Raw genomic sequence first — 12,196 nt, 5'->3', positions numbered from 1 at the left:
CTGTTACCGAATAGACCGCGAAATAATATTACGACTTTCATTTATATAGCCATCCCACACATGTAAAGGGAAAAAAACAACGGATTATTGAAAACTTGGACAACGTTCTTATTGATAGATAATGCATCATGTATGCATAAATTGTGATCACAGTCTGTGTTTTACCTCATTACCACCGGATACAATTCATTTGCGGCATCGGCTTAATCGAAGAACTGTCGTCTCGGTGTAGTCGACATCGTTGCTGGGCTCTTTTATCTTCCTTGATAAGTAATGAATCCACTAACGTGAGTTTGGTTTTGGCAGAATATGTGACATAATGAAACATGATTCTGTTTGTTTTCTGTAATGCGTATTCTAATGAAGGGGGCTTACTGTGCGGTTTTCGATCACAACGGTGTGTTTCATGGAGCACAGGTTCAAGACACAATGCAGACCCCCGGAAAAACTTGGATCCAAAGTTCGAATCCCGAGTTAAAGTATCCACGTTTTATGTCGGGTTTTCGACCTCTTAAAAGTATTTGTTGTTGTTGATTATCGCATAAACACATGCAAAACACATTACCAAATTATAACCATGATAGCAGACTTCTCTCATGAACAGGTCGGGGAGAACCGCAAATCAAGCTAGTATAGTTAGATCGAGCTAGGGACGACTGCACTTTACCGGGCGCACTTTTTCAGATTTTTTTCCGCGCTGCAGGGGATCGAACACCTACAGCCAGCCTTGCGAGAATCCTGTTGTGGGCTAATTAGTCTAATTAGCGGACACGCTACCTCGGGACCACCGGTGCGATCACAGTTAGTTAGTGCTCGTTTAGTGGGTCATGACCCCACTAGCTCTGCGCATACGCAGTGAATGAAAACAAACTATTATGGTTTGTTTTCATTTACTGCGCATGCGCAGAGCTAGGCCCTGCCTACCCATTCATCGAAGCGAGAAGCCACACCTAGGCACTGTTTTCAAGATGTCGTGCAGCCAATCCAGCGAAGCTATGATATATGATGACGTTTATCGTTTGACTTGACAATGGATGGATTTATGGATACAATCGCAGTTAAGGTAAGCCAACCCTAACCTTTATTCACTAACCCTGAGGATCTAGAAGGGGGAGGGTCCCTAACCCGAAGGATCTAGAAGGGGGGTCCCTAACCCTAAGGATCCAGAAGGGGGGGGTCCCTAACCCTAAGGATCTAGAAGGGTGGTAGCTAACCCTAAGGATCTAGGAGGGGGTCCCTAACCCTAAGGATTTAGAATGGGGGTCCCTAACCTTAAGGATCTAGAAGGGGGGTCCCGAAGCCTAAGGATACATCAGCGCGGTAAAGTGAGACAGTTCAGTAGCTCTACAGCGCGCTATCACTATAGCGCGCTCATTAGCGAGCGCTCAGCAGTCCCGGGTCGCGCGCCCGGTAAACTGCAGTTTAGCCTCGAGCTACAGTAGTTCAAACGAGCTGTAGGGTGATAGGTTGATCGAGCTATAATCGCACATACACGGAAGTGGGCCTTTAAAAACAACTTCCTGCAGCACGAATTCTGAAACAGTTGCGTAGCTTGCAATAAAAATGGTTTGACTGTGTTGTGTAGCGATTATGTTGTTATTTGCTGGCTGTCCTCTGTGTGTGATGGAATTTGTTTATTGCAAGCTACGCAACTGTTTCAGAATTCGCGCGACAGGATGTTGTGGCTCGCACTGGGCTTTCATCTTTTTTTGTTTATTCTTATCAAGTTCCTGCAAACCACACAAATACTCTTGGAACGAGTACTATTTCCAAACCAGAAGTCATGCAGTCAGCAGGTTCAGCTCCTCGCAAGGTGGGTCTGCATGTTTCAAGGTATATGTTCAGTTTTCAGATGTGTTATTTTGTCTGTAAAGTGAAAATGTTGATAGTGTTCGGTCGTTTAGCAGCTCATGTATCAAAAACGCTCGGGTGCATTTTCATTCACATATGTATCAGTCGATTCTAGTTATGTGTTGCACTGCCATGGCCGCAGAGCGGAAAGTTGTTCTTCCGTGTATGTGCGATTATAGCTCAATCGACCTATTACCCTACAGCTCGTTTGAACTACTGTAGCTCGATCTAACTATAATAGCTTGATTTGCGATTGTCCCTGACCTGATAAACTAGCTATCATCTGAGTATAGCAGCGTTTGGGTGACTCAACGCAAAGTTTTGTGACGAGGATAAACACTGCTGTCTGAAAACATACAAATGAGTGTCCATGACTATGAGTATGACACTCGTAGTTTGAGCCATGTGACACTCATTCACCAACACCCATGACGGTCAGGGTTAGAGAATTGATCTATGCTTGTCGCAAGAGGCAACTAACTGGATTTGGTGGCACACTTGGTTGACACATGTTATCAGTTACCAGTTGCACAGACTGATTCTCATGCTTTTGATCACAGGACTGTCAGGTCCAGACTCAATTCTTTACAGTCCGCTGCCAGACAGCTGAAATATTGGTGGGAACGGCATAAAACTAAACTCACTCCCTCACTCAAACATGTTATAACTAACTCATTCACCCACACCCTCGCAAACAAGAATCTTAAAAGTAGCTATTTTTAAACTTATCCCATCTCATGTTATGCATCTCTCTTCCTCTCTTTGACCCAGTGTGGAAACGTGCTGTCAGCTGTGTTGAATCAAATCTTCTTGGCCTCTGACCACCCGACCTCTGCCCCCCGCAATAGACACCTGTCAATCATCCTGTACGCGCAGCCAATCACGTGACATCCTCTACTAGTCATTCTCTTTCTTGTCACACCACAGGCTGGACATGTTGTTTTGCGAGAGAATAGATACCTTGATTTAGTGATTGACGATGGGCGTTTCTAAAGAGAAGAATACTTCTAAAACGCAAGCATTGTGGTGAATGTAACTACAACTTTTCGTCGTCAAATCTACACAAATCTTGTGTCAATTGTATTGGCTTGTGTGAGACGTCATCTAGATATAGTTTGTGTATGGGATTAGATGACGATGAATTTGATCTGTACCGGTGGGTGAATAAGAGGAGGACGTCCAATAGAGATAGGTGCAGGGCAGAAGATGGTTCTTCAGTGCCTAAGAAGGCACGGTGGTCTGCATCTAGGTCAGCAGATGAAGACTTTTTACAGGAGGCATCCGATTCTTATCTTTATGAGGATCTCAGGCAGTTATTTCGTCCGTCGACTTCAGGGAGTTTAAGGGACGCTATCCCATCCTCTGCGTGGTAGCGATTCCATTCACTGGGAAGCATTTCAACAACATGACGTGGCGTTTGCTCAACCTCTTCGAATGGATGCAGCGATTCGCAGTGCGACAGCGTTCACCTTGTCTCTGGTGGGTGAATCAACAACCTGTTCAGCGCTTCCTTGCGTCGATCATACTCCAGTGATTCCCCAACTGATTTGTTCCAGTGTATCAGCATGTTCGATTCACCGGTTGCAAGTAGTACTTTGTTTACGGGTGTGCCGAGTGGAATCACAGCTTCGATTCCTCAGATTTCTACTTTTATCATAGAGTCTGGCAAGTCTGGATTTGCAGGACACCCACATTCCAATTTGCCCGACAAATCGGAAGTTTCTGCGATTCGTGTTCCAGGGCATTCACTACCAGTGGCTTGTGCTCCCATTTGGAATTTCTTCGTCCTGTGGCTTTTCAGATGGGTCACAAGGCCGATCACCAAATTTCTGCATCGAAGAGGGACTGTGTTCGAGGCTTACATAGACAATTGCATCCAGGCTCGGAATGACACTGACATTCTGCTACTCCACATGGAGTTTGCAATGCAACTTCTTCGCATGGCTGGCTGGTGAATCTAAAGAAGTCAGAACTGATCCCTACACACTGTCTGTAGTTCATTGGGGCGGTATTCGACACTCAGGTCAGCCAACTTTTTGTGCCGAGGGAGAGGTTCAACAAGATGTTACGTCTGATTCCCCTTGCCTTGTCTCAGCCCAGGATGCCCCGTTAATGGCAGGAGCTTTTGGGGTTACTGTCGTCTGCTCAGGCTCTCACTCTCAGGGTTCAACTTCAGCTTCGACCCTTGCAAATGTTCTTTCTCCTCATATCAGGAAGGGCGACCTGTCCGCATTGATCATGTTACCCAGGGAGCTTCATTCTCATCTACGATGGTGGATGCAAGAATCAAACGTTTGCGGCGGAGTTTTTTTAGAGCCATTGGTGCCGTTTCACCACCTGTGTGTGAATGCATCACTACATGGTAGGGGAGCTCACATTCTCGATCAGCAAGAGGCAGGGCAGTGGTCTCCCACAGATCGCGAGTGCCACATCAATGTCTTGGAACTCAGGGTAGTAATTTTGGTGATCACTCATTGGCGAGAGCAACTAAGAGGTTTACCTCTCATGATAAGGTCGCACAATGCAGCTGCCATTTGGTACATCAATCGGATGGGATTGATGGGGATGACCCAACTTCTGAGGTGGACTCAACAGTTTTTCCAACCTGGTAGAATCATTAAGCATAGTGGTTCGAGCCAATCACAGAGTATCTTCAACACCCACAGTCTAGATCTACTAGGAAGTTGAAGGGTGCTACGTTATCTACCTACTTAGCCGCACTTAACACAGTTAAGTCGGGAGTAAAGTTGTCTACTGTCCCTGAGCTCCAGTCTCTGTTGAGGTCTTATAAATTGGTGGATCAATCACGGAAATTTCGAGCCCCGACTTGGGATTTGTCCGTTGTCTTGGCCCATCTTACATCGAATGAATATGAACCATTAACTGGGAAAGATTTTGAGCATATTACTTTCAAGACCTCCTTCCTTCTGGCCTTGGCTACATCTGCGCGTATGTGCAAGATACATTCGGGCATTGAGGATATACTTAGCTGCCTCTAAAGACTGCCGCAGACTATGCAAGAGGCTCTTCATCCCGCTTTTGATGGCTTCCAAAGCAGAAATATCACGTACAACCTTGGCTTTCTGGTTGAGATCCACGATTCTGAGAGCGTACGCCTTTGCAAAGTTGCCACCACCTTCGTCCGCAAATCTTCATGAGCTTCATGCTCGCTTCCACCGTGGTGCTCCATAGGAACTGTTCACTGTAAGCCATTATGGAAGGTTGCTCTTGGAAGACAGATACTGTGTTTGCCGCTCATTACCAACGGGATGTATCAGTCACGGACGTCGAAGGCCTTCATCAATTCAGTCCATTGGTCCTTGCGCAGCAGGTGTCGTCAACCCGTCCATGCAGATAAGCATCTCTGCGTTCTCAGTCTTGCTGTGTACATAATAACGATAGCGATGTTATCCATATCTTATGTACTTTGTTCAAATGGGCTAGATCGTTCTCACCGAGGTAACTAGGGCATGGTGTACTGTCATACCCATTGCTGGAAATCTCACCTCATAAAAACAACAGAGCACTAACTGTCGCGCATAGTACTTTGCTCCCTAAGTACCTTTCAAAAAACACATGAAAACAGCTTTATATTGACAAGGAATGACTTTTTAAATCAGAGTCGGCCACAGAGTCAAGTTCGAGTGAAAACATGTAAACATAACAGAGTAACCTCTCTTGGTTAAAACCACCATCGTCACTTTGGAAACGAAATTCCATTCATGTCAGTTTGAAAATAGATAACATTTTTCGATGGAGTTATGATTTGATTAATTAACTAATTGACAACGATAGACTATGAACTCTAAACTTAGTGCTTGTGTGCATGTAATGGCCACAAAATTTCCGAGTCCTGTGCTGGGATTCAAATGACAGACCTGATCCAAAGTCGGATGCCTTGTCCACATGACCAAAGAGGTTAACCCCGTCAGCAAGCTGACAAGGTAAGGATGTCATCTGTGGGATAACTCCACTCCCTGCTACATGCTGCACTTGCAAAACACAGTTTTGTCGATCCTTTTAAGAACATCAGTTCATTTTAGCTTTGTTTTCGAAATCAGACAATATTATCACTTGAAGCTGCAGACGACAAATGAATGCGAAATTCTAATTTACAATGGTTTGTGGTAATTTGGCATGAATAATGCCACGCAGAAGAATGAAAATAACTGACTTTTTGCACAAAATACCACTGAGAAAGCAACAGTGTCTGCCATGTCTCCCCATACCGATACGTTTGTTAAGGAGATGTGTGAATCGAAAGGTGAGCAAAACCCCGGTTCTGCTGACTCTAAAAAAAAACAAAGCAAGTGTTTTTCAGAAAAAAAAATGGTTGCAAGAATGGACATGGCTCTCTCAAAATGAGCTTGGTGCTATGATATGTGACTATTGTGCCCAAAATAAAATGAGCAATAGTTTCACTGGTGGTAGTTTCGTACATCCACACCATTTTGAAAGATGGTAATACAGGTATTCCCCCTACATTTTCCAAATCCCCCCTCTTTTTTTTGGAAGGGGCGACAAATCCCCCCGAGATTTTCCGTTCTAGAATAGACACTGGCACATGCAGAGATGATCTACACTCCGCTTATTGACCTCTACTCTCTGAGCAATCACGTCAGTGAAGCGTTGAATTCAGCGTCCAGCATGTATGTGAGGGGTAGTTTCGAAGCAGGGATGTGCCAGATCACTGGGGTCTCCTGAAAAATCGTGGGGCAGTGGCGTTAATTCCTTGCCAAACTGCGTCCTTTTGCTTAGCAAAAAATGCGGCTGAAACCACATTTACTCATGAGCGCCCACTCTCTAGTGTTCTTGTGCAGTGTAAGCCAAGGGGTTTCCGAAGCAACCCATCACAAGTACGGAGTAGCATATCGGGAGTTGGTGCTACTCTTGGCCTCCTTGTGGAATGCATCCTCGCCTGTGCAGTGTGTCAGAGGGTAATCTGTGGCCCTCCAGCCGCAACTGTGGGATAATGCATAATGTGAGATTGGATAAGTTTAAAAATTTGGAAATTTTAACTATTAATTGTATCTTTATATACTTATCCTATCTCACGCGATGGATGCCCACCCTTCCTTCCCCTACATCACAGATTACTTGGAGCTCCAAGAAGAGAATGACAAGTAGAGGACTTCACTTGATCGTCTGTGCCTACAGGATGATTGACAGGCATCTATTGCAGGGGGCAGAAGTTGGGTGGTCAGAGGCCAAAAAAATTTGATTCAACTTAGCTGACTGCACGTTTCCACAATGATGGCAACAACATTAACTATCGCAATAATAGGAGAGTCCCATGATTTATAATAGTGAAATAAAAAGGTTTTTTAATGTGAGATAAACAGTGATTCCCCAAACAATAAATTTATTTTCATTCACATTTTATCAAAACTGAATTTGGAAGTCTTTTATCTTTGTGTTAAATTAACTACTGCCCTCATGATTTACTTTGTGGTTGTTATTTGTTTTCTAAGAAAATGTTCATTTTGTGAAATTAGGAAACAAGACAGTGGTGTTAGTCATGCTTAAGTACATCCATGTAATTTAGAGTGTTCGGTACAACTTGTCTGTTTGATTTTATTTTCACTATTATTTTGAATGTTTGTTCACAGAAATGTCCGTAACATCCAGAAGTTGAACCAAACTGAGCTACAGCTTGGAACTGTTGGCAAGAAGTCATGGCATGACCAATATAAGGACAGTGCATGGCTCTTTATTGGTGGACTTCCCTATGACCTCACAGAGGGAGACGTAATCTGTGTCTTCTCCCAGTGAGTGAAAAACATTAGTTCTATTTATGATACTACATGTTAGCTTTCTGTCATGCCGAAGAAGGACATTCCTAAAGAGGAGAATGAATATGGTTTTATTCCTCATCTAGCAGTATTCCGAAAATATGATGGAGGGAGGGGAACAACATAATGAAACAGTTTCGGGAATGGAACTAAGGGAACTAAGTCCAGTGACATAACAAGCACCATTTTAAGCACTAGGCTACCCAGCTGCTTCTCATTTGGAAGCTTTGGCATTAGTAAGCATAGTTTCAGAGGTGAGTGATGAGTCAGTTCAATCACATAGCCAGAGCTCCAGATAATATTTTGATCACCCTAGTACATACAGGTGTTATTATTCTGGTTCTGTTACTAGTGTTAGTTCTCTTTGGGTGTTCAATGTATATTTGCCTGTGAAGGTCCTGGGGTAGAATAAGGCCTTCAGCATCCCATGCTTGCCATAAAAGGTGACTATGCTTGTCGTAAGAGGGGACTAATGGGATCGGGTGGTCAGACTTGGTTGACACGTCATCAGTTCCCAATTGTGCAGATCGATGCTCATGCTGTTGATCACTGGATTGTCTGGTCCAGAATACATTATTTACAGACTACCGCCTTATAGCTGGAATATCTGCTGAGTGCGGTGTAAAACACTCACTCACTCACTCACATACTACATTTGACCAGTTGGGGACAAGAGGTAAAGATCTTTTTCTCTTCAGGGCTGTTTCAGATAACTTCAACGTGGCGTATGTTCATGTACTGTCATTCTATACTGAACAGCAAAAGAAACGCAACTTTTTGTCAAGTTTTAAGGAGAAAAAATAAACATGGAACATTTACACGTGTGAGATTTCATTCAAAACTTGTGTTTCTTTTGTTGTTCTGTATATGTCACATTACCGGGTAACAGTAATCAAACAAAATGTTACACATCTTCTGCAAGAGTGTTTATAAATCATGATGCCTGGATTCAGTCAGTTATACCCACCAAGTGTTAATATCAGTTATTGTAATACAAAGAAGGGTCAGGGTCTCATATAGAAAGCAGAGGATGGTGCGACCTGCTGAAAATACTTCAGGGGAAACACTTCTGTAATGATCAGTGATCAATATATGTTCTTACAGGTATGGAGAAATTGTTCACATAAACCTGGTACGAGACAAAGGAACTGGCAAGTCCAAGGGCTACTGCTTCCTCTGTTACGAGGATCAGCGCAGTACTGTACTGGCAGTAGACAACCTCAACAGCATTAAGGTGAAGGTCATGAGTGACAATGTCACTGTACTGAACAGCAGGCTTGTTGTATAGTTTTCCTGTCTAACCTCAAAAATGTATGAAGCCCATTTCTTGGGTCCCCTGCTGTGGAATATTGCTGAAAGTGGAGTAAAAATAAACTCATTCACTCACTCAGCAACCTGTGCTTGTTGTAAAGGCAACTAACAGGATCGGGTGGTCAGGCTCACTGAATTGGTTTACACTTGTCATCATATCCCATTTGCATAAATGGATGCTCCTGCTGTTGATTACTGGATTGTCTGATCCAGACTCGATTATTTCTATACCACCGCCATGTAGCCAACCAAGAAGTCTTACGATACTTTATTAGCTTATCGACATCTTTAACTGTTACAGCTCCTGGGGCGTGTCATCCGTGTCGACCACGTGGAGAACTACAAGATCCCAAAGGAACATGGAGATGAGGATGAAGTCACAAAGAGGCTGAGGGAAGAGGGATGTGCCCCAAAGATCCAGTCATCATCATCATCAGAAGAAGAGGAACCAGTTGTTGTAAAGAAAGCCAAGAAAGGTAACCTGAATTTATTACCAAGCTATTTTCATCTTTGATGAAGTTACTGAGAACAGTTGGTTTGTTGACATTGTTATGGCAGCATCTGTTCTGATTGTATGGCATACCAAATGATAGAGTAATTATCAAAACATGTAGTGGTAAATTATGACACACTTTGTGTCTACCATTCATCTGTCATAGCTAAAACACAAAAAGATGTGTTTAAGTAATTTTAATCATTTATCAGCCAAAGAATATGCTGTGCTGTAGTGTAAAATTATTTTGTTCCAGTAAAAGATCCTGATAAGAAAGCGAAGAAGAAGAAAAAGAAAGAAAAGAAAAAGAAAAAGATTGTATCAGAATCAGCTTCAAGTAGTGAGGATGAGAGGTCACATGATAGGAGTCAACCGGTCAGAACAAAGAAGGAAAAATTTGATCCTGGGTTTGTCAAACAGGAAAGACAAAGAGTTTCTCCAGTGGACAGCTTCGAGCGAGACAGGAGAGATGGGGGTGGAGCCTTTGAGAGAGATAGGCGAGATGGGGGTGGGGGTTTTGAGAGAGACAGGCGAAATGGAGGCCGAACCTTTGAAAGAGACAACCGAGATGGTGGTGGTGGCTATCAGAGAGACAGACGAGATGTGGGTTTGGACTTTGCAAGAGACAGGCGAGATGGGGGTGGGGCATTCGAAAGGGAAAGGCGAGATGTCCGTGGGGGTTTCGACAGAGAAGGTGATGGAGACTTTCATAGAGATTCTGGGTACAGAAATGGAATGAACAGATCACAAGATAGGAGAAATGAGAGATTTGATAGAGGGAGGGATGACAGGAGAGATGATGTTTGGAGAGACAGAGAGAGGGACGACTTCAGGCAAAGAAGGGGAGATAACTCTGAGGATCGATTCCGAGGTGATCATGACAGATATCAGCGAGATGACAGGAGTCGAGATAAAAGAGGATATGATGATCGAAGGAGGTGATATTATGGATTTTCCACCAGGAAAATACATTTCCATCCCTGCTTTTAAGCTCTCAGTCTTCTATCGCAGCTGAGCCGTCTTATTTGCGTGGACCCCGTGTCGAGAGCGACATGATCTTCAGGAGCATGAAGACTAGGTGAAATCCCAAAGAGAGTGAAGTACTGTCTGTGTAGACTATGTTCATATCAAGCTGTGCTCCGATGCGGCTTGTGTCTTGCATGCATGCATCCAGGTTTCAAGCAAATTGTAATCTTACTTACCCAACATCTTCAGGGACTTTTCCACAAAGTAATCGTCATCAAGGCAAATCTGTGTTCAAGAATAGGAGTTACGATCATTTAACTGTTCCATCTGCTTTGTTGACAAGAATCAGGTAGTACAGACATATCAACAGTCCGAAACAACTGGCTGTCAACATTCTGATCATACATCAAGAATTTGGATATTTTCTGTTGTTTGTGTGACTGCTTGTCTCAGATACTTCATTGTAAATAATCAAGCAGTCATCAATTTTGTAATAAAATACATAAAATGAAATATCCAGAAATCCTATTCCATTTGTAATGATTCTTTTTGACCCATACCCTGGTCACATTACAGGTAAAGTGTACAAGAAAGTCACTTTCTTTTCCTTTTATGAAACAAAATAGAATTTTTTAATCATTTGATATCAGGTCTTGAAAATATACATATAACACGGCATGGAGTTATACCCTAGATGGCAGCCTTACCTTGATGCCTCTCTGATGGGGTTAACTTCTTTGGTGATATGGACAAGACGTCTGAATTCTGATGAGAAGATCCATGATTCAAATTCCAGCATGGGACTCAGAAATTTCATGGTCGCTATATTAGCACCTAATGTGGGGCTGAGCATGTTCATATTACATTTGAGGAATAAATAATGATAATCCTGGATAATGTCTTCTGTTGACAAGGGAGTTTGTAGCAGGGCATGGAGACATTCTCACCTCGTCAGCTTACTGATGGAGTTAACCTCTTTGGCCATGTGGACAAAGAGTCCTACACCAGATCAGAAGGTCTATGGTCTGAGTCTGAACACTGGACTCGGACATTTTCTGGACGCTACATACACCAATGATGGCCGATCTGTCCAGATTGGTGTAGGTTCTCTTCAGTATTACAGCTGTATGTTGTGATCTGGACACTGGAGATGTAATGATGTGAGACTGCGTTACAATATGTATCCTCATATTCATAATATGGGTGTATGTTGTGATCTTGCCACAGGTCATGTAATGATACGCTGCGCTACAACATGTATCCTAAGATTGTTTTGATGTATCCTCATAATATTTGTGATACAATATGTATGCTAATAATATGGGTGGTATACACTATGTACAAAAATAATAAGGGTGCAAAATGATTTGTATCCTGATACTGTCCCTTTTCTTTCATATTCTCCCCAATTTCGCATTTATATCAAAACCATGAATTGTTTGTTTTGAAGATGGGAAACTGCAGATTGTTCTTTATGGCGGCCTGGAAAAACTGTTTTTTTTTTACATGAATATAACTTAATGTGTTGCAATATCGGAGTTACAGCACTGATGAACAAGATGATGATTGGAACATGAGAACAATGCTGTTAAGACTCGGTGCATGGCTATCTTCTGACCATGGTGCATGAAAAGAGCGGCTTCCTCAGTCAGACACTTGTTTTCTTTGTTTTTAACGCCACCCTCAGCAATATTCCACCAGTTTGCAAATATTAGAGTCTTCAACCAGGAATTCTAGTGATTGACAGCATGAACACTGATCTACACTTTGGTTTGTAAAAATG

The 12,196-nt window shown here is 42.9% G+C and overlaps 1 protein-coding gene across 1 annotated transcript; it reads left to right on the top strand.

Moving 5' to 3' along the window:
* The first annotated feature begins 168 nt into the window (after window positions 1-168).
* LOC137282277 (RNA-binding motif protein, X-linked 2-like) lies at window positions 169-11,304 on the top strand. Its single transcript, XM_067814009.1, has 5 exons — window positions 169-287; window positions 7,461-7,619; window positions 8,748-8,877; window positions 9,256-9,430; window positions 9,704-11,304. The coding sequence occupies exons 1-5, from the start codon at window positions 274-276 to the stop codon at window positions 10,387-10,389; spliced, it is 1,164 nt and encodes a 387-aa protein (XP_067670110.1). The 5' UTR covers window positions 169-273; the 3' UTR covers window positions 10,390-11,304.
* Window positions 11,305-12,196: the final 892 nt, after the last annotated feature.

Source organism: Haliotis asinina, chromosome 4, assembly GCF_037392515.1.
Source record: "Haliotis asinina isolate JCU_RB_2024 chromosome 4, JCU_Hal_asi_v2, whole genome shotgun sequence".
Classification (NCBI taxonomy): Eukaryota; Metazoa; Mollusca; class Gastropoda; order Lepetellida; family Haliotidae; genus Haliotis; species Haliotis asinina.
This window is presented reverse-complemented; position numbering and strand designations above follow the sequence as displayed.